The sequence below is a fragment of the Thamnophis sirtalis genome, unplaced genomic scaffold (genome assembly GCF_051295495.1).
Source record: "Thamnophis sirtalis isolate CommonGarterSnake01/CBP01778 unplaced genomic scaffold, rThaSir2_p1.2 scaffold_6, whole genome shotgun sequence".
In the NCBI taxonomy this organism is placed as follows: Eukaryota; Metazoa; Chordata; class Lepidosauria; order Squamata; family Natricidae; genus Thamnophis; species Thamnophis sirtalis.
The window spans coordinates 132,881,037-132,899,576 of record NW_028261386.1 but is presented as its reverse complement, the minus strand read 5'-3'; the positions used below and the strand labels follow the sequence as shown (position 1 = coordinate 132,899,576).

Sequence of the window (18,540 nt, the reverse complement as noted above, 5' to 3'; positions counted from 1 at the left end):
GCCAACTTGTAAAATGTGGTGAAACTCACTTAACAACGCTCTTGCTTAGCAACTAAACTGTTGGCTCAGGAACTCTGGCATTGAAGTGTGCAAGTCTTAAAGCTGTCAAGTTACAAGACCATTGTACCCCTAACCCTTTAGAAAAAAAAAAACCAGGGGTGTTCAAATTTGACAGCTTTAAGACTTGTGGACTTCAACTCTCAGAATTCCTCCTCCAGTCATGTTGGCTCGGGAACTCTGACATTTGAAGCACACAAGTCTTAAAGCTGTCAAGATACAAGACCCTTGCGCCCCTAACCCTTTAGAGAGAGAAAAACCCCAGGGGTGTTCAAACTTGACAGCTTTAAGACTTGTGGACTTCAACTCCCAGAATTCCTCCTCCAGTCATGTTGGCTCAGGAACTCTGGCATTGAAGTTTGCAAGTCTTAAACCTGTCAAGTTACAAGACCCTTGCACCCCTAACATTTTAGAAAAAACCCCAGGGGTGTTCAAACTTGACAGCTTTAAGACTTGCGGACTTCAACTCCCAGAATTCCTCCTCTCGCTCTTCATCTTGATGATGCGCAGATGGGTAGGGGAAAGGAGCTGGAACCGGTTCTAAATGGCACTGTAGATTTGTGGAACCTCTTCTATAGAAGAGCTTAGAACTGGCAGGAACCCACCCCTGCAGCACACACTGTCACACATGCACATGCTTTTGGCACGCGATAACAAAAAGGTTAGGGTTTCATGTGAGGAATGCTTTCCTTGGGAAGGCTCACTCAACATAAACTTTCAGCAACTTTTTTGGCACGAGCTAATACTCTTTTACCATATTCTACAACCTAGAATATAGTAATGGTTTTATTTAGGAGGATAGCAGAAAAACATTCTAAGGTTATTTTTTTGTTTTATTCACATCTGAATAAAGTGAATGGATTTCCCTACTGCTTGATATGGGTTGGTGAGAGTGGAAAATAGTAACAAGAATAAATGTCAAATTCTTCAGCATTTCCCATGTGAAAAAGAGTAGAATTGGGGCAGGGATGTGCAGTCACTAGAGGCAAGGGAGGTGGGGCCTCACCAGTCTCCTCAGGGAAAGGAAAGGATTTAAAATAATTTTCTTAAAATAATTAAAGCCAGGGTAGTTGCTACCAAATTTCAAGTCACAGTGGCTTGGTGTCTGCTCTCAGTATTAACTAGGAGGAGGCCAGAGAACTAGGGGCCTCTTTTGCATAAGGATTTTTTCGCCTTTTAAGAGTTAAGCAAGGGTTAACAAGCGAAGAATTTCTTATGCAAATGAGGCACGTATTCTCTCGCCTCATGTAGAGGGCATTTTTAGAGGCGTTTTAGAGTTTTCTGGGAGTGACTTGCTCAGTCTGACTTCAGAGCTCTGGCCTTTCATGAGGGGAGGGCAGGGCAGGCAGAAGCAGAGTTGAAATCGTCTCTGAAACAGCTGGAAAAAGGTGCGTGTGTGGGGAGGGGGGAGGAATTCAAAAAGTTTGATCGGAAGGCAGCAGGGGAAGGGGGGGTATGGCAGAGGAGCTGCTTTCAAGCCTTTGGAAAATATATCCAATCCAACTTCTGTGTTTGTGTTTGAGAGTGAGTGAATGAGAGAAGGATCGAAGTTCTCTGTGTGCATGTGTCTGTTTTTAGAGAGGGGGAGGGAGGGAGAGAGGGAGGAAGGAAGGAGGGGGAGGGAGAAGAAAAAGAATGGGAAAACTTATTTTGCAAGGGGGAAAAATGCTGTCGCTTTAAATCAGAACTGAGCATGCCTGGCTGTGGAATTCTGGGAGTTGAAGTCCACAAGTCTAAAAACAGCCTCACCGGGGCTAAAGCTGACTGCACGTCACTGAATGGATTTCCCTACTGCTTGATATGGGTTGGTGAGAGTGCAAAATAGTAACAAGAATAAATGTCAAATTCTTCAGCATTTCCCATGTGAAAAAGAGTAGAATTGGGGCATGTATCTTGAAAATATGGTGACCAACATGACAAATTTGGAAATATGTTTCTTCCAGAGAGAGAGAGAAAGAAAGAAGAGCTACAAAGACTGATAGGGAAAGCATAATATCACTGCCATTCATAACATTCTCAATTACTACGTTAAGGGGGAAAAAAACCCTTCATCTTAATACAGCTAGCTATTTCGCATACTAAATTGTAGGATGAAAATATTCTCATTTCTCTGCGAGATTAATTATTTAGACTAATTGAGAGATGTACTCATAGATGCTGCCTAAAATAGAGTTTAACAGATGGGAAATGCTTTCCGCTAGGTTTTGAATGTTTTCATCCCAGTCCTTAAGACTCAAAGTCTACTAAATCGCAAGATAGCAATAGCAATAGCAGTAGACTTATATACCGCTTCATAGGGCTTTCAGCCCTCTCTAAGCGGTTTACAGAGAGTCAGCATATTGCCCCCAACAATCCGGGTCCTCATTTCACCCACCTCGGAAGGATGGAAGGCTGAGTCAACCCTGAGCCGGTGAGATTTGAACCGCTGAACTGCTGATCTAGCAGTAGCCTGCAGTGCTGCATTTAACCACTGCGCCACCTCGGCCCCTTCAAGGCGCAGAAATATCTTCAAGGCGCTTTCCCATTTTTGTAATTGTGAAAATAGATTTCAGCAGGTAAAATGCTACAGCATTTTTTTAAAAAAAAAATTTCAGGGGGATTTACAGTCCTTCTTTTCATAAGCCAATGCTAATGATGTATGTAATAGTTTGCACTGCCACTTGTAATGCTAGCAACAGATTTGGGCAAATAGGCTTCAATCAGCGGCTGGCCACCAATGATAATGCAGTAGATGTAAATCAGCATCTGTCTTGGCTTGAGCGCTGCATATAAAAAGGCATATATTTGGCAAAACAATGTACACATAAACGTACATTTGGAAAAGCTGCACACATATTAGAGCGGTGCACATCATTTGAAGGGGCACTTCTGTAAGTATGCTGGCATGAACCCAATGCCTCTACTCAAAGACTAGAAGGAACTGCAACCTTCATAATGGTTAGCACACAGCTTCTTTAAATATTTTTTCCAGGTCACTTCAAGCCGGCTTTGTTGCCCTGAAAGCAAATGTATTATCAACACATGCCAGACCACCGGGGAAGTTCTTGAAAAGATCTACATGAAGACTTCTTGGAGAAATCCCTGTCTTATCATCCCTAATAAATATATAACTATAGGGTTGTACAAAGGCACATATTAATAAAAGTTACATACAACAACAATTTATTTGGTTGCGGTGTGCTTTTAAATAATGAGGGGAGGGGAAGAATTGTTCAGCATGATTAGCAAGCAAGGGTAGGCATCCTTTTTGAGGTTTATATTTACAATTTGGATCATACACTGTGGGCTAAACCACTCCCAAACTACCCGCCTGCTGGTTGTTGGGGTTGATCGTGGCTGTCTTCAATGTCTGGTAGAATCAGTGTATTTACTTTTGTGTGTGTGTGAATACTTATAAACAAAGCACTGAATTGCAGGCAATCCTATTTCAATTGATGAGAATAGAGCTAGAAGGAACTTTGGAGGTCTTCTAGTCCAACCCCCTGCTCAAGCAGGAGATCCTATACCACCATTTCAGACCCTATACCATTTCAGCCTCTTCTTAAAAACCTCCAGGTGGTGATACTGATAGATTATATCTGCCCCGAAAATCAGGTGGCAGAGGATTATTACAAGTGAAGCAAACAGTTGAAGAAGAAAAACATGCACTGGCTGATTATTTAAAAGAAAGTCAAGAACATCTATTAATCGAAGTAAAGAACAAAAATCTACTGAAGGCCCAACAGACGAAACAAGAATACAGAAAAGATGTGATAAAATCAAGAATGGAGAGTTGGCAGAACAAAGCACTGCATGGCCAATTTCTGGAAAAAATAAAAGATAAAGTAGACAGTGAAAAAACTTGGTTATGGTTAACAGCAAAGAAAGAAACAGAGTCACTAATCCTGGCTGCGCAAGAACAAGCTATCCGCACAAATGCCATTAAGGCCAAAATCGAAAAATCCTCTGATGATGCCAAATGCAGACTTTGCAAAGAAGCTGATGAAACTGTTGATCATATACTCAGCTGCTGTAAAAAAAATCGTGCAGACTGATTATAAATTGCGGCACAATTCAGTAGCACAAATGATCCATTGGAATTTGTGCAAAAATTATAATATTAAAACAGCAACAAACTGGTGGGAACATAAGCCTGAAAAAGTCACCGAAAATCAGATGGTCAAGATCTTGTGGGATTTTTGTATACAAACGGACAAAATACTGGCGCATTTTGTTCCGTAATCCATTCGTAGCCACATTAATCTTATGAGAAAGAATACAGAATATTGGAGTGAATTTCCATCAGTATGCAGATGACAGCCTTATCAATTCCCTTTGCTAACTACTATAATGAATAAATTGTTTGTCTTGGCCAACACCCAAGTTTGATAACAAAGATGAACAACCTTTGCAATTAAAACCAGGCCCAGGTGAATACTGTTGGTGAGTGGAAAATTGGCCTATAGAATTAGAGTTAAGCCTTTTTTTTTCTTGAATGGAGCTACATTGTCTGTGAAAGATCCATTTCTAAATTGGATCTTCAAGTTATTTCTGAAGTGAGAAGGATGAGTTTGCATAATTCTATGCCACCTCAGTTATTTCTGAAATATTATTTGCCTTTAGATTATCCTAGAAGCATAGCTGAAAATCTGAATTGGTGTAAACACTCGGCTAACTAATACTTGAAACTAAGAGGTCATGTCACCCATGTTGAAAGGGGAAGTGGTGGCACGGTGTCTTAATGATGCTGGAACTGCCAGAAATGGTCTGCACTCAGGCAGTTCGAGCCCAGCTCTATGAACAAGAGTGAGCTTCCATAGTTCAAGGCTTAGCTCCTGCCCATCCAGCAATATTGCAAAGCATGTAATATTGCAAGTAGATACTTGCAATATTTGATGGGGAAAAAAATCAAGCTGCATTTCTGTGTGTGAAAAGAGCAGAAGCCAGCATTGATCCTGGCTCGATGCGAGGCAATGCAACACAAAGTGAGTCAAGGTGAGACCGGCAGAAGAGCTCAGAAGAGCCAACCAGCCAAGCAAAGCTGTTGTAATCTCGTCCACTCCCTGCATGGATACCCCCGGAAGCACCAAACAGAATGAACTAGCAATTTAGGCTGTCAGGATTTCATTGTGCCTAGCATATAGATTTCTCTGACATTGCATGCCATATGCTAAATAAATAAAGAACCCATGTTGAAAGAACAAGGCTGGTTTTCACATTTCACATTAAATGGATCGTAAGGTGTTTACTATACCTGTGTTTGTAGAGGTAAAATGCAAACCCTGATAATATTAGAGCAAAGAAGGGTACCAGGATGGCAGCTGCCACAGAACTGCTATTTGTACCATAGCTGTGATTGGAGTGATCGGTATCCACGTTTAAAGGACCTGAAAGTTAAATAAAGGATCATGTCAACCCTGTATTTTCAAGGAAGGTGTGTGCGTCTGTATATAAAACTGACAGAGGGAAATCTGAGAATCGGAGCTTCTTCGCCCAGGTGTCCAAGATGGGAGCATCCTTTGAACTCCGTCCCCTACAATAATTCTATTTTCATTATCCGAGGATCAAAGGGAAAGATGCAAAACAATTTGGTATGGCCTATTAGAAATGCAAGAGATAGATCAAATCCTTGGTAGATTTGAAACTGAAACTTTTATTTTCTTTTCATTTCAAAGGCATTGCAAAATTCAAAATAACCTAAGTGATTTAAATGGCACAGAATGCTCTCCATCATCAAACAGAAACTTTAATAATTTGTAAAAAGTATTTTAGGCTGCAATCAATGTAAGTCCCGGTGAACATAATTGGGGCTTACTTTTCAATAAACATGCATAGGATTGCATTGCTGAAGCACTAGGATAAAATCATCATCATACATTATCTATGCCTCATAAATATTTATACGGAGAGATTTTATATAAGCAATCTGCAGTTAGGTTGCAGTGGTATCAAAAATGAAACAGCTGCATCAAAAATGTCGAAATAGATACATAACGTCACATTTTATCTAACGTAGGTGAATTACAAATTTGATAAGAACTCAGCAAACAAATATTATTTGTTCTAATTGCTCGCTCACTGAATGAAATAACATAATTTAATGGGAGTGGCATACAATACACCATGGAGTGTTCAAAAGTCATTCTTACTTTCTCTTTGGAACCTAAATTTTCCAAAATCTTTTCCATGTATATCACCTTGATAGGTAAAGACACCTCTTTCAAGTCCAGACGACACCTGAAACAGAAAGAATCTCTCTCAAACCAATTTGTTGACTGAATAAACTAATCCACAATTCGCAATATTATTAATTTATCCATATTTCATATTACTCATTTACTTATCTATTCATTCAATTTCTATAGCTGCCCAACTCAACCATACGACTCAAGATGACTGATAAATATAAAAGTATTTAAATATTTTAAGCAATCAGACTTTATGAATAATTGAAATGAAAGCATTATTGAAGCCATATACCTTTATATGTGCATTAACTAAGCTTGTACATGAGATACCTACACACATATACACACAGACACAAACACACACACACACACAGAGATAATTTGAACAGTAGGTATGAGACAGAGGGTAAAGTACCTCTTCTGAAGCAGATGTTGGAAATTTACAAAGCTTGCATATATGCTTATGTTACATGTATTATTCAGTAATGGTTAATGGCTATATTTAATATCTTCCTCCAGCCCTTTCAGTGAAGGGAGAGAGATATAGAGGACGGCAAGTAGGCCCTTTTTTTGTTCTCTTTTTTCTTGACTGTGAGAACAATTAACCAGTGGAACGGTGGGACCGTTTTTTCTCATTTTTGTCCCCCCCCAGCTCCCAGGAACACTCTACAAGCCCTCCCAAAGCTCTGCATGCCCCCCCCTTTTTTTTTGCAAAAAACGAGGTGTGCAGAGGGTTTGGAAGCCCTGCAGAGTGCAAAAACCTTTTTTGAAAACTCACCTCTTCAAAATCATGGTGCGTCTTATAATCCGTTGCATCTTATAGTCCGAAAAATAGGATAACAAACTTGCTATTAACTTAAAACTTGCAGTGATTCACTCAGTAACGGTGGCAAGAAATGTCATAAAATGGGTCAAAACTCAATTAACACCTGTCTTGCTTTGCAATAGAAATTTTGGGCTCAATTGTGGTGTATGTCAAGGACTACCTGTATATAATATATATATGCATTCATATAAGATCCCACTCAAAAAAGAAAATTATATGGTATGAAATATTATATAAAATATAATTATATGGCTCATATTTGGTGACACTATTCAAACTGTTCAATACAGTTAACATATTTCCCCCCCCCAGAGATGTGTATTTACTTACATAGCCATCCAATGCCCACTTGTCGTTTTCAAGCTTGTTTACAAAACCTTCTTTAGGATTTTTAACATGATAGACTTTCAGAAGTAAATGAGCTTCTTCTTTCTTGTAGGTGCCTATAAAGGATTATTTGAAAGCAAGTTTATACAAGCATATGTGTTCAGGAAACCTGTATGTGAAAATAAGTTTAATTACCCTTTCAACTTCATTTACATAAAATGAGGGCTAATTAGTGGTTGCTATGCAAACATGTAAAAAGGCGAATAAAATCCCTACTTCGTTACAGTAAAGCTTCTAAACTAGACCATATGTTACCTGAATGTCATGGCAATATTTTTATAACATACCCTAGTAAAAATGTAGCAATGATGAAATCAGCAGGACATATGACACTATTTTACTTAATGAATAGCCTATCACATATAATTCTGGCCTTTCAAATATTACAAAGTCCAAATACAAATCCTAATTTGCCCAAATTAAGTATGAACTGGACTTGTGAGTCTATATTTCGGCACTGTCTTAACCATCCTTCCATAGAATGTTTTTCCTTTATTTCTAGCACCAGTAAAATACTTAGTCCTTTTAAAGGGGCAAATGCAGTACTTTCAAGCTGAATATTGATTTACAAAAAGCGCACAGAATTTTAAACTTTAAATATACATTTAGAAACCTAGCTGACATTCTAAATTTATGCTATTGAAAAGACAAGCTATTTTTTTTTTAAAAAAAATAATAAAAGTAGTTGCATATTAACCTATAATTATTAATAGCCTACGGATGCTGAAACATTTTAAATATGACATATTTCACAGAAATGATTAGATTATCCGTAAAAAAATGTCAATGTTTTACTATTCTCATTAAAAGGGAATGATTCAGGATTAAAATGGGCTGAAGAGTACCAATAGAAAATTATGACTATGTATACTCAAACCAAAATTCAAATGGAAATTGCAGATACTGAAAGTCATAATAAAGCTGAACTAGAGACTTTAGTTCTATCTAAAAAAAACTAACCTAGTTTGTTAGGAAATCATAAAGTCCAAACTATAGCAATATAATTGTTAAAATTTAGTTTCCATTTGTTTTGTTTTGTTTTCATCAAGCATCTGGTGATTTTGCCCACTTAATGGACACCTTTTTCAACATATGTTTTCCAGATTGTTAGTTTGTGTGTTTTATGTTAAAGAAGCTTTTTGTAAAAAGGAAAATATGACAATTGTCAGAGCAATATATCCCTCTATCTCTATCATCTCTATCTCTATCTATCTATCTATCTATCTATCTATCTATCTATCTATCTATCTATCTATCTATCTATCTATCTATCTATCTATCTATCCATCCATCCATCCATCCATCCATCCATCCATCCATCCATCCATCCATCCATCCATCCATCCATCTATCTATCTATCTATCAATCAATCTACATCTCCCTCTCATCTATCTATCTATCTATCTATCTATCTATCTATCTATCTATCTATCTATCTATCTATCTATCATCTATCTATCTATCTATCTATCCATCCATCCATCCATCCATCCATCCATCCATCCATCCATCCATCCATCCATCTATCTATCTATCTATCTATCTACATCTCCCTCTCCTCTATCTATCTATCTATCTATCTATCTATCTATCTATCTATCTATCTATCTATCTATCTATCTATCTATCTATCTATCTATCATCTATCTATCTATCTATCTATCTATCTATCTATCTATCTATCTATCTATCTATCTATCTATCTATCTATCTATCTACCTACCTACCTACCTACCTACCTACCTACCTACCTACCTACCTACCTACGTATCTGAAATAATACTGTACATATGGTTAGGATTTAAAATAGCATATACAGGTAGTCCTCACTTGACAAGTATTTATTTAGTAACACTTTGAAGTTACAACAACATGACTCATCCTCACACTTACAACCGTTGTAGTAAATTCAGTGGAGAATGTGCTAGGAGATTGCAAGTCATGGTTATGTGAAGTTTAAACTGTGTGTTTCTTTTAACGACTGCACGAAGGACTACTAGAACTGGCACCACTAAGTGGGGTGATTACACGACGTTTTGCTTAAGAACTGCTTTGCTTAGTGATGGAGTTTCCAGTCTCAATTAGGGTTGTTAAACAAGGACTACTGCATATCTATGAAATGTCCATGACCCTTTAATCAGCATACCATTTGGATAACTTGGATGACAGATGTCCGGTTTTTAATCTCACCTGATAATTTAAGTTGCATGCTGGATGCATCGATGAAAGTAGCATTCACCTTACTGCTTGTAGCATTGAACCAGTCAACTGTAAGAGTGGCAACTTGCCTTTTCCCTAGATGCTCATAAAACCCCTTCCACAGTGAATTTATAAAAAATACATCGGAGGGAACTGAAGAAGAGAGAGAAAAGGAAATCACTTTGGTCTACAAACAGATGCTTTTTTAAAAAATTCAACAAGTTATTCAGTACATTATTATAGCTGGCACACACAGGTGGTTCCATAATTGGTAATACTTGTCAATCTGAAATATTAATATATCAACACTTCTGGTAAACCTTGATGTATAGAAGTTTAGGGTTTTTTTTCTGTTGTACCATGAATAATTTCATATAAAAATAAACTAATTTCATCCATTGATTCCAAGTCCCTTCAGTTTCTTAATTTTAAACTCTGTTTTTCTCATTTTTACAGTATCCCCTCCCCCAAACTGTGCACACACATACACACACACATTTTCCTATACATTTGTTCCCTTGTATTCTTTTGAATACACAATTTTGCCCAATATACATATTTCTTTCCCCAAAAAACGTCTTCATAATGAATAGATAGGTAGGGAAATGCCAAATTAACTAAATTTGCTTAAAAATAAATTTCAAGAAACCACTCTCTCTCCCCCTATTTCAAACTCTTTTCCAGCTCTCCAAAAATATGAGGAAATAGTTTTTAAAAAAACTTTAAAGAAAAAGAACAGTGACATTGGTCATTGTAATGAAATGTTTTCGAAATAATGTATTGGAACAATATTACAGTTTTAGTTAAGAAAAGCATTCATCCATTAGAAAAAAATAGCTCAAGGCAGTTTTGGATGCATTCTTGACAAATGGTAGACATGGTTAAATCCCATTTATTTCATTGAGAATCATACATGAAAAATTGGATATTAGTGCAGAGTTTAAAATTTCCGTGAAGAATTAATGTGATGTCTAAATCTTATGCCTACAATAAGACAGTGTCCTCCGTATTGGTTACTCTTGATAATTGGTATCAGTTATATTGTGCAAATTAATTACTATTTAATCTCAGATTTTAGTTTTTCTGGTAAGTGAGAGAGAGACAGGAAGCACATTTTGTTTAAAGAATAAAAAAAGACATATTGCACATTCAACACTGAAGACACACTGAAAGCATTGTAAGGTTATAACACCACTGAAAAGAATGCACAGGTAGCCGAATAATTATGAACACTAGTCTTGTGACATGAATTTTTCATTTTGTAGTATTATGGGATAATTAGCCCTCAGGCTGAACCATCTAGGTGAGAATTATATAAACATACTTGAGAAGGTTAAATTCTTGTTCTCTCTTGGCATCGATATATGTTTCACTGGTAACTGAGTAAACTACGATATAGAGAAAACTTCATTGAGCAATGAAAGTAGGTGATGCTAATGTTGTTATTTTGTTTTGTGAGGGCCACAGAGGGTAAAATGTTACTCTACACTAAGAACTGTATAATAAATAAGCAATAATACATAAAGTCTCTGAAACCTCTCAAAGTTTTAGCATTTTCATATAAAATCTTTTTAGTGGGATCATTCAAATCACAAGCTCTTAGGCATATATTTTTTTAATATTTAATTTCTATTTAATTTTGTGCAACTTCGTGTGGATGCCATCTGTGCATACACACCACAACACTTACAAGCACCATGTGTCAAGGAAGGAAGATCTATTGTTAGCAATTCTTTGAAATAAGAAGATATTTAAGATTAGTGTTTTGTTTTCTCGTGTGACAGATTTTAATCTGTGACACATTGAATCAGAATTCAAGAACTTCTAAAAATATGCTTTTGTTTTAAGAAAAGTTAGGAAGAAGAGAATCCCAAAGACTACTGTGTTTCAAGAGGAAGGCCTATTTAGAGAATCAATGGTCAAATTTAGAATTTAAATTTATTATATTTCAATTTCAGACCCCAAATTTTAGTAGAAACTTTCCATTTTCAAATCATGTCCTGGCTGATTTGCACATTACTGTCACATGGTATTTTTCTCTGTGAATTCTGTGAATCCCAGTCTGAGGCCAGGGTTATGATTTTGAAAGTTAAGCAAATCCAAGAGAAACTGAAATTTAAAACTGAACAAGTTAAAATATGCAACATTATGAAATGAATTTGATTTTTAAAATATATTTGCTTTTCTCTAGCACACTATTTATAAGATGGAAACAGAATAACTTTCATATAAGACACCTGTGGTATTGTCTAACTCCTGCTTTTACGATAAGGCTCTCCATTATAGTACATCGTCTGATATAAAGCAAATATTCCCTCTAGATTCTAATATATAATATACAGATCTTTCAAAATCTAGTTGTAGATTTTAGTTTCGAGAAATTAGTTTCTCGTTCTAGAACTAGGTTTTATGCTGATAAAATTAGGCATTGGCTGTGCAACTAGAGAATGCATGGGGAAATCACATGATTGAAGATATTCTGTCTGTACCCAGCCTTGCTCTATATATGCAAGCACAGCCTACCTTTTTGTTATGCATTAGAATGGCCTAATTTGTTTCAGGCTTCTGACCAAGCCTGTTTTAAGAGTTGCATTAACATTAAATATGTTTTTTTCCTTAAACATGGCATTATCTTTTTTTAAGCTTGCAAAGGGGTGGGAAAAAGATCTGGTTGTATTAATAAGTAGCGAAGAGGTGCACGATGTGCTTGTATGAGGTACAGAATATTTTTTTAAAATCACTTTTTACTCCCTTACAGCTCTATATATCATCACAGAATAACAGAGTTTGAAAGGACCTTGAACGTCTTCCAGTCCAACCACTGCTGGATCCTATATCATTATGGACAAATGGTTGGCCAATCGCTTCTTTAAAACCTCAGTGTTGGCGCACTGAATGCAACCTGTTCCACTGATTAATTGTACTTACTGTCAAGAAATTTCTCCTTAGTTCTAGTTGGCTCTTTCTTTGGTAAGTTTCCATCCGTCACTTCTTGTCTTGCCCTCAGCTACTTTGGACAATAGGTTGTCTCCCTCTTCTTTTTGATATTCAAATTTTGGGAGACTGCTATCATGTCACCTCTGATCCTTCTCTTTGTTAGACTAGACGTACTTAATTCTTGCAACTCTTTATCCTATATTTTAGCCTCTAACCCTCTATTCATCATTGTTGCTCTTCTCTGGACTCTTTCTAGAGTCTCAGTATCTTTTTTTATATTGCAGTGACCAAAATTAGATGCAGTGTTCCAAGTGTGGTCTTACTAAAGCAGTATCAAGCTGTACTAACGCATTAAGAGCCGAGGTGGTGCAGTGGTTAGGGTGCAGTACTGCAGGCCACTTCAGCTGACTGCTATCTGCAGTTCAGCGGTTCTAATCTCACCGGCTCAAGGTTGACGCAGCCTTCCATCCTTCCGAGGTGGGTGAAATGAGGACCCAGATTGTTGGGGGCGATATGCTGACTCTGTAAACCGCTTAGAGACGGCTGAAAGCCCTATGAAGCAATATATAAGTCTAACTGCTATTGCTATTATCTTGACACTCTGTTGATGCTGCCTAGGACTCTATTGGCTTGTTCTGGCAGCTGCAAGCAACTGCTTTCTCACCCTTACGTGGTTTTTGGCTAGGACTCCTAGATCGTTTTCATATTCCTTCCAAACAGAAAAGTTGCATAAAGTGGCAGCTTTGGGTCTCCAGACCCCATTCACGAGTTTTGTATGGGTATGGGTAATGAAAATACCCCTAAATAATGCCAAAATAGTGGGTACCTTTTTTTTAAAGTGCAGTTTCAGGCAATTGAGCTTATATTTCAGTATTTAGGTAAATTTTTATAAATCAGTGATGAAGTGTTCTGATAAAGGCTAGAAGTATTTTTATGGTATGAGAAACTGCAGAAGAATTTAAGGTGCTTAGTTCTAAAACTGTTCTCGTATACAAACCTGGTGTTTTAGTTACTGTCTCATTAACTTCTCTCACTCCTTTACCTACAAGTAAAAAGACAAATTATCATTTTTATTGACATATTTTTAATTGTTGATACATAACGCTTGACCGAGGCAATTGTGTGCTTTCTGATAACACCTATGATTTATGGTAGACATAGCTAAAATCCATATTACATATTCAACCAGATACAGTTCTGTGTACTTATCAGAAAGAAATAAAAGTTTCAGGAGTCCAAAGTTTGCATGGTGGCAAGTTTGCTGATTGTGGGGCTAATTGCTGCTCTCATTTCTAAAAAATTTTTTTTCTTATATCAACCACAGTGCTGTAACAGAGAGCCTTAAACTAGTAATGATGAAGGTGTATATGTATGTCTTTATACACATTGAAAAACTATAATTAAATTCTATTAAACTAATGACATAATTATAAGCCAGAAACAGCCAGGACTATGATCATATTTCTTACTATGCACCAGTGGTTGGAAAACCTCTTGGTAATAGTACTATATAACAAACAATTCAAGTTTGCTGCACTACATACGCAAATCTTTTATTTTGGAGTGCATCGCCTGCTAATCTAGAAGCAGAATACTTTGATGCATCTTAACTCACAATGGCCAATGACCTGTGTTTAGGAATGTAGACTATGACTGAGTAGGAAAGAGGGCAACAAGAAAAATAGGGTGGCATTCAGGAAATAGTCCTGCCTTATCATGTTCCATGTTTGGAAAGGGCGGGCATTTTAAGCACGGTAATAAACAAAAAGAGCTGGGGTGGCGCAGTGGGAGCCAAGGTGGCACAGTGGTTAGGGTGCAGTACTGCAGGCCACTTCAGCTGACTGTTATCTGCAGTTCAGCGGTTCTAATCTCACCGGCTCAAAGTTGACTCAGCCTTCCATCCTTCCGAGGTGGGTGAAATGAGGACTCAGACTGTGGGGGCGATATGCTAACTCTGTAAACCGCTTAGAGAGGGATGAAAGCCCTAGGAAGCAGTATATAAGTCTAACTGCTATTGCTATTGCTAAAAAGAAACAACAACTATCTTTAAAGTGTTGAATCAACAAAGCATAGAGCTGTAAAGAGCAATTCTCATCAAATCTCCCTTTTTGCTTATATGTTAATTTCTACTTTTTAAAAAAATAAATACATATAGATTTATAGGAAAGCTTGTTTGTTTCTCATCAGGTGAAAAACGTGCAACCTCATATTTATTTTACAAGTGGATTTCTTGCAGTTGTTCAAAGGAAGTTTATTTACACATTGAACTTGTATTATATGCACATCAAAGACTAAAAGACACACATGAAAAACTAAGACAGTGACATAGAGATTAGTAATGTATGTGTTGGATTAAGATTCGGCAACCTATAACTTTGCAGATAGTCTCGAATCCTTAACTCTCACCAGATTCAGCATGGCCAATGTTACTTTAGCACACCCAGAAAGCCGTAGATTGCTCATTCTTAGCTTACTCCAAATAAATCTTTCACATTGTAGTACATGATGGCTACTTATTTCTCATCCTTCTATAAGAGGGACACCACATGAAGGCTTTCAGATTATCCAGCTCACCTATAGGAACCTATAGCAAGCCACATCAAGAGCTGTGGTGACATCCTTCTGAAGCAAGCTTTACCGTGGTGGATTGGGGTATGATTGTTATATGATTCTCGATAAGCCAAGAGTTACAAGTAAAAAGCTATTTTCTTCCAGAAATGGAGACATACAATCAGTTTTGAGAGAGATACATTCTAAAAGTGGTTTAAGCTAAAAGTCAAGGCAGCAGAATCGGATTCCCCTTTCTTTAAAGAAGAATGTTTCCATTATGAGGCCTATAGCAGTAAAAGAACATTAGGAAGGAAGCATGAGTGAACACAAACTTTAGGATGTTGCTTGACAATAAAATCTCCTGCTTACCACCTTAGAGGAAGAATACACATGTTTAAAAGATACATAAAATGGCAAGTTTATTAATTGCAAATGCAAATGAATAAAACCTATTTCGTAAAATTGACTATTCAGGAAAGTAGAGGTAAAGTTCAAAATAAGAACATAAGCAGTGCCTTGCTGTCTCTGCCGTCCACCAATCTCTACTCACATTAGCCAACAAACTACACAAGGAAGCCAGTGGTTTCCTAGCAGATGCCTTCGGAGGCAGTCACACTACCATTGAGGCTGTTAAGGCCAATTTCCATGGATTTCATGAATTTATCCAGCCAAACTATTAGCTGACACTCATTTTGTGTTAGCAAATTCTAAAGTTTAATTAAATGTTCTATATATTTTTTTTCTTTTTGTCCAAGGATGGTTCCAGGATTCAATGTCATAGAGTAATCTCTGGCTCTACCACTTTGGGAAGTTGAAAACATCTTACTCTTGTGCACAATTTTATACATCTCAATCATGTGCCCTCATTCACCTTCTTCCTAGACTAAAAAGTCGCAAATGTCCCAGCCTTTCCTCATACAGAAGATGCTCCAGCCCTTTGATCTCTCAGTTGCCCTTTTCTGAACTACATCATATATTCCAATATCCCAGAGGTGTTTATACTGTTGATTTACCCCAAGGGCATTACAATGATGGCATCTCTATTTTTCAATATCATTTCTAATTATTCCTAACAAGATTTTGGCCTTTTTACAGCAGATGCACACCCTGTTTCAAACATCACTGAAATGTTTACCATTACTCCAAGAGCTCTTCCCTCATCAATCACTGTTATTTCTGATGTAATTAGCTTGTATGAGTAGTTCAGGTTTTGCCTCCAATGTGCATTATTTTATCCTTGCTAATATTGAATGGCATTTGACATTTTGATGCCCGTTTCTGTATTGTGCGGAGATGCTTATTGCTTTTGCCACTCTGAACAGTTTGGTGTCACTGCCAAACTTGGCTGGACCACTGATCATTCCCAATGCCATAACTTTTATAAATACTTTTACAAAATATCAGTCCCCAGACAAAAAGCAAAGAAAAAGAATTTTGATTTCCATGGTTTTCTTGGCGGGGATGGGGGACTATTTTAAGTCTGAATTTTAGTCCCTCCTCTCTCTCAAGGGCCGGAACAGGAAGTCGAGTAGCTAGCCCAAGCTAGAAAAACCCTCAGAAACTTCACCAAGCATATGGATGAATCTCCAAAATTTCACATTTAACTCTTTCTCTTCACCATTCTTTTTATCAACAATTTCTACCCAAATTTCCCTGGCTAAAACTTTCTGTTTGACTTCTCTGATCAGCTCCAGGCAGCAGCCCTAACAACCTCTTAGCCTTAATAGACTTAATTATGCATAATATGTGTATCTAGGAGTATAATTCTGAAGTAACGCTGTTTGACCCCAAATGGCATTCGGGTCACCTCAAGATATTGAGGAGTAAGTTTGAGGGGACTGTTAAAGAAGACAGATTGACCAAAAGAAAAACAAAATCCAGAAAATAGGTTCAGAAAGGCAAGAAGTTATGAGATAAATTGCCTGCTTCCCTCAGCTAGCATCCACGAATCATTCCCCAACCAACTTAAGAGGAAGAGTGTGAGGCCTACAACTACCACCACATTTAAGACACATAGCCCAAGACAGGTTATTAAATTGATGCCTTAATCGCAATATATTGAACATAATTATCAGTACTTTTTTCTTTTAACAAGGATATATTAAATTCTTTATGCAGTTGAACGTGCATTTTGCTTCCCCCTTCTTCCTACTCCTATTACATAAACCCTAGTTCCTGTTCCTTATAATTCAACTTTGTTCAGTTGTTTTCTACTCATTCCAACTCTGCTTTCAGGAACTTGATGGAGCAGCAGCATAATACATAGTTTTACTCGGAATGGGACAACTCACCATGGACTACTCGCTACGGAACAACTCCTCACGGGACAATTTTGTCATTCACATTTTCCCCCCCTCCTTTTGCATCCTTTATAAATGATTCTATTCCACAATTTCTTTAATATTATTGTATCTCTTGTCCCACAGTGAGTTCTCATGGCAAGTTGACCATGAGCCGAGCCAAGGTGGCGCAGTGGTTAAATGCAGCACTTCAGCTGACTGCAGTTCTGCAGTTCGGCTGTTCAAATCTCACCGGCTCAGGGTTGACTCAGCCTTCCATCCTTCTGAGGTGGGTAAAATGAGGACCCAGATTGTTGGGGGCAATATGCTGACTCTCTGTAAACCGCTTAGAGAGGGCTGAAAGCCCTATGAGGCGGTATATAAGTCTAACTGCTATTGCTATGTTGAGTTGTCCAATGGTGAGTTGGCCATGGCAAATTGGCTATGGCACGTTGGTTGAGGTGACTTGGCCATAGTGAACTGTCATAAACCCCAGTTAGTATCAATTTTCCTCTTTCCCATTTGAGAATTTAAGATTCATAGTGGCAAAAGCCAGATGATTTGTGGGAAGTATTCCTAGAATTACTAATGTGGTGCCTCTAATTTGCTACTTGTCTCTTAATGATAACAAAAGATAAATCATTTGTTCTGAGCATAGTATTTACACCATCTTCTTCTTGTGGATAAAATCAATCATGTCTGCTGAGGCTTTCTCCCTGTTCAAGGATGAATCAATATTTCCCTTCCCCACCGGCATCAAAATGCCACAAACATTCCTTTCTTATTATAAATGTAAAGTCTAGAAGTAGAAACAAACAAGTAGGCAACATGTATTGCCAAAAAAGAGCAAATCTTTTATTCCCATAAGAAATTAGGATAACTTTATATATTGGCAGTTGTCCTTGAATCAATAACATTTATTTATCAGATTTAATTCTGCCTTTTATTCAGAAGCTTTTAGGCATACATTTCCCTCCTCATATTCATCTTTACAACGATCGTGTGAAAAATGTTAGACTGAGATATAGGCTGTTCAAAAGTCACTCAGTAAGCTACCTCTCCTCCCCCCCAGCCTAACTTCTTCCCTCTGACACTCTACTGGATAAATCCTTCTATTTGTTAGTATTAACTTTTATA

The 18,540-nt window shown here is 37.4% G+C and overlaps 1 protein-coding gene across 1 annotated transcript in view; it reads right to left on the bottom strand.

Moving 5' to 3' along the window:
• CSMD1 (CUB and Sushi multiple domains 1) overlaps positions 1-18,540 on the bottom strand; it is a 1,072,234-nt gene that overhangs the window by 2,980 nt on the left and 1,050,714 nt on the right. Inside the window, exons 66-70 of the mRNA XM_087718982.1 lie at positions 13,572-13,616; positions 9,629-9,790; positions 7,381-7,493; positions 6,186-6,273; positions 5,291-5,423 (exon numbers count right to left, since the gene is read on the bottom strand). Of these exons, the coding sequence (XP_087575108.1) occupies positions 5,291-5,423; positions 6,186-6,273; positions 7,381-7,493; positions 9,629-9,790; positions 13,572-13,616 (541 nt within the window). The remainder of the gene's footprint in view (positions 1-5,290; positions 5,424-6,185; positions 6,274-7,380; positions 7,494-9,628; positions 9,791-13,571; positions 13,617-18,540) is intronic.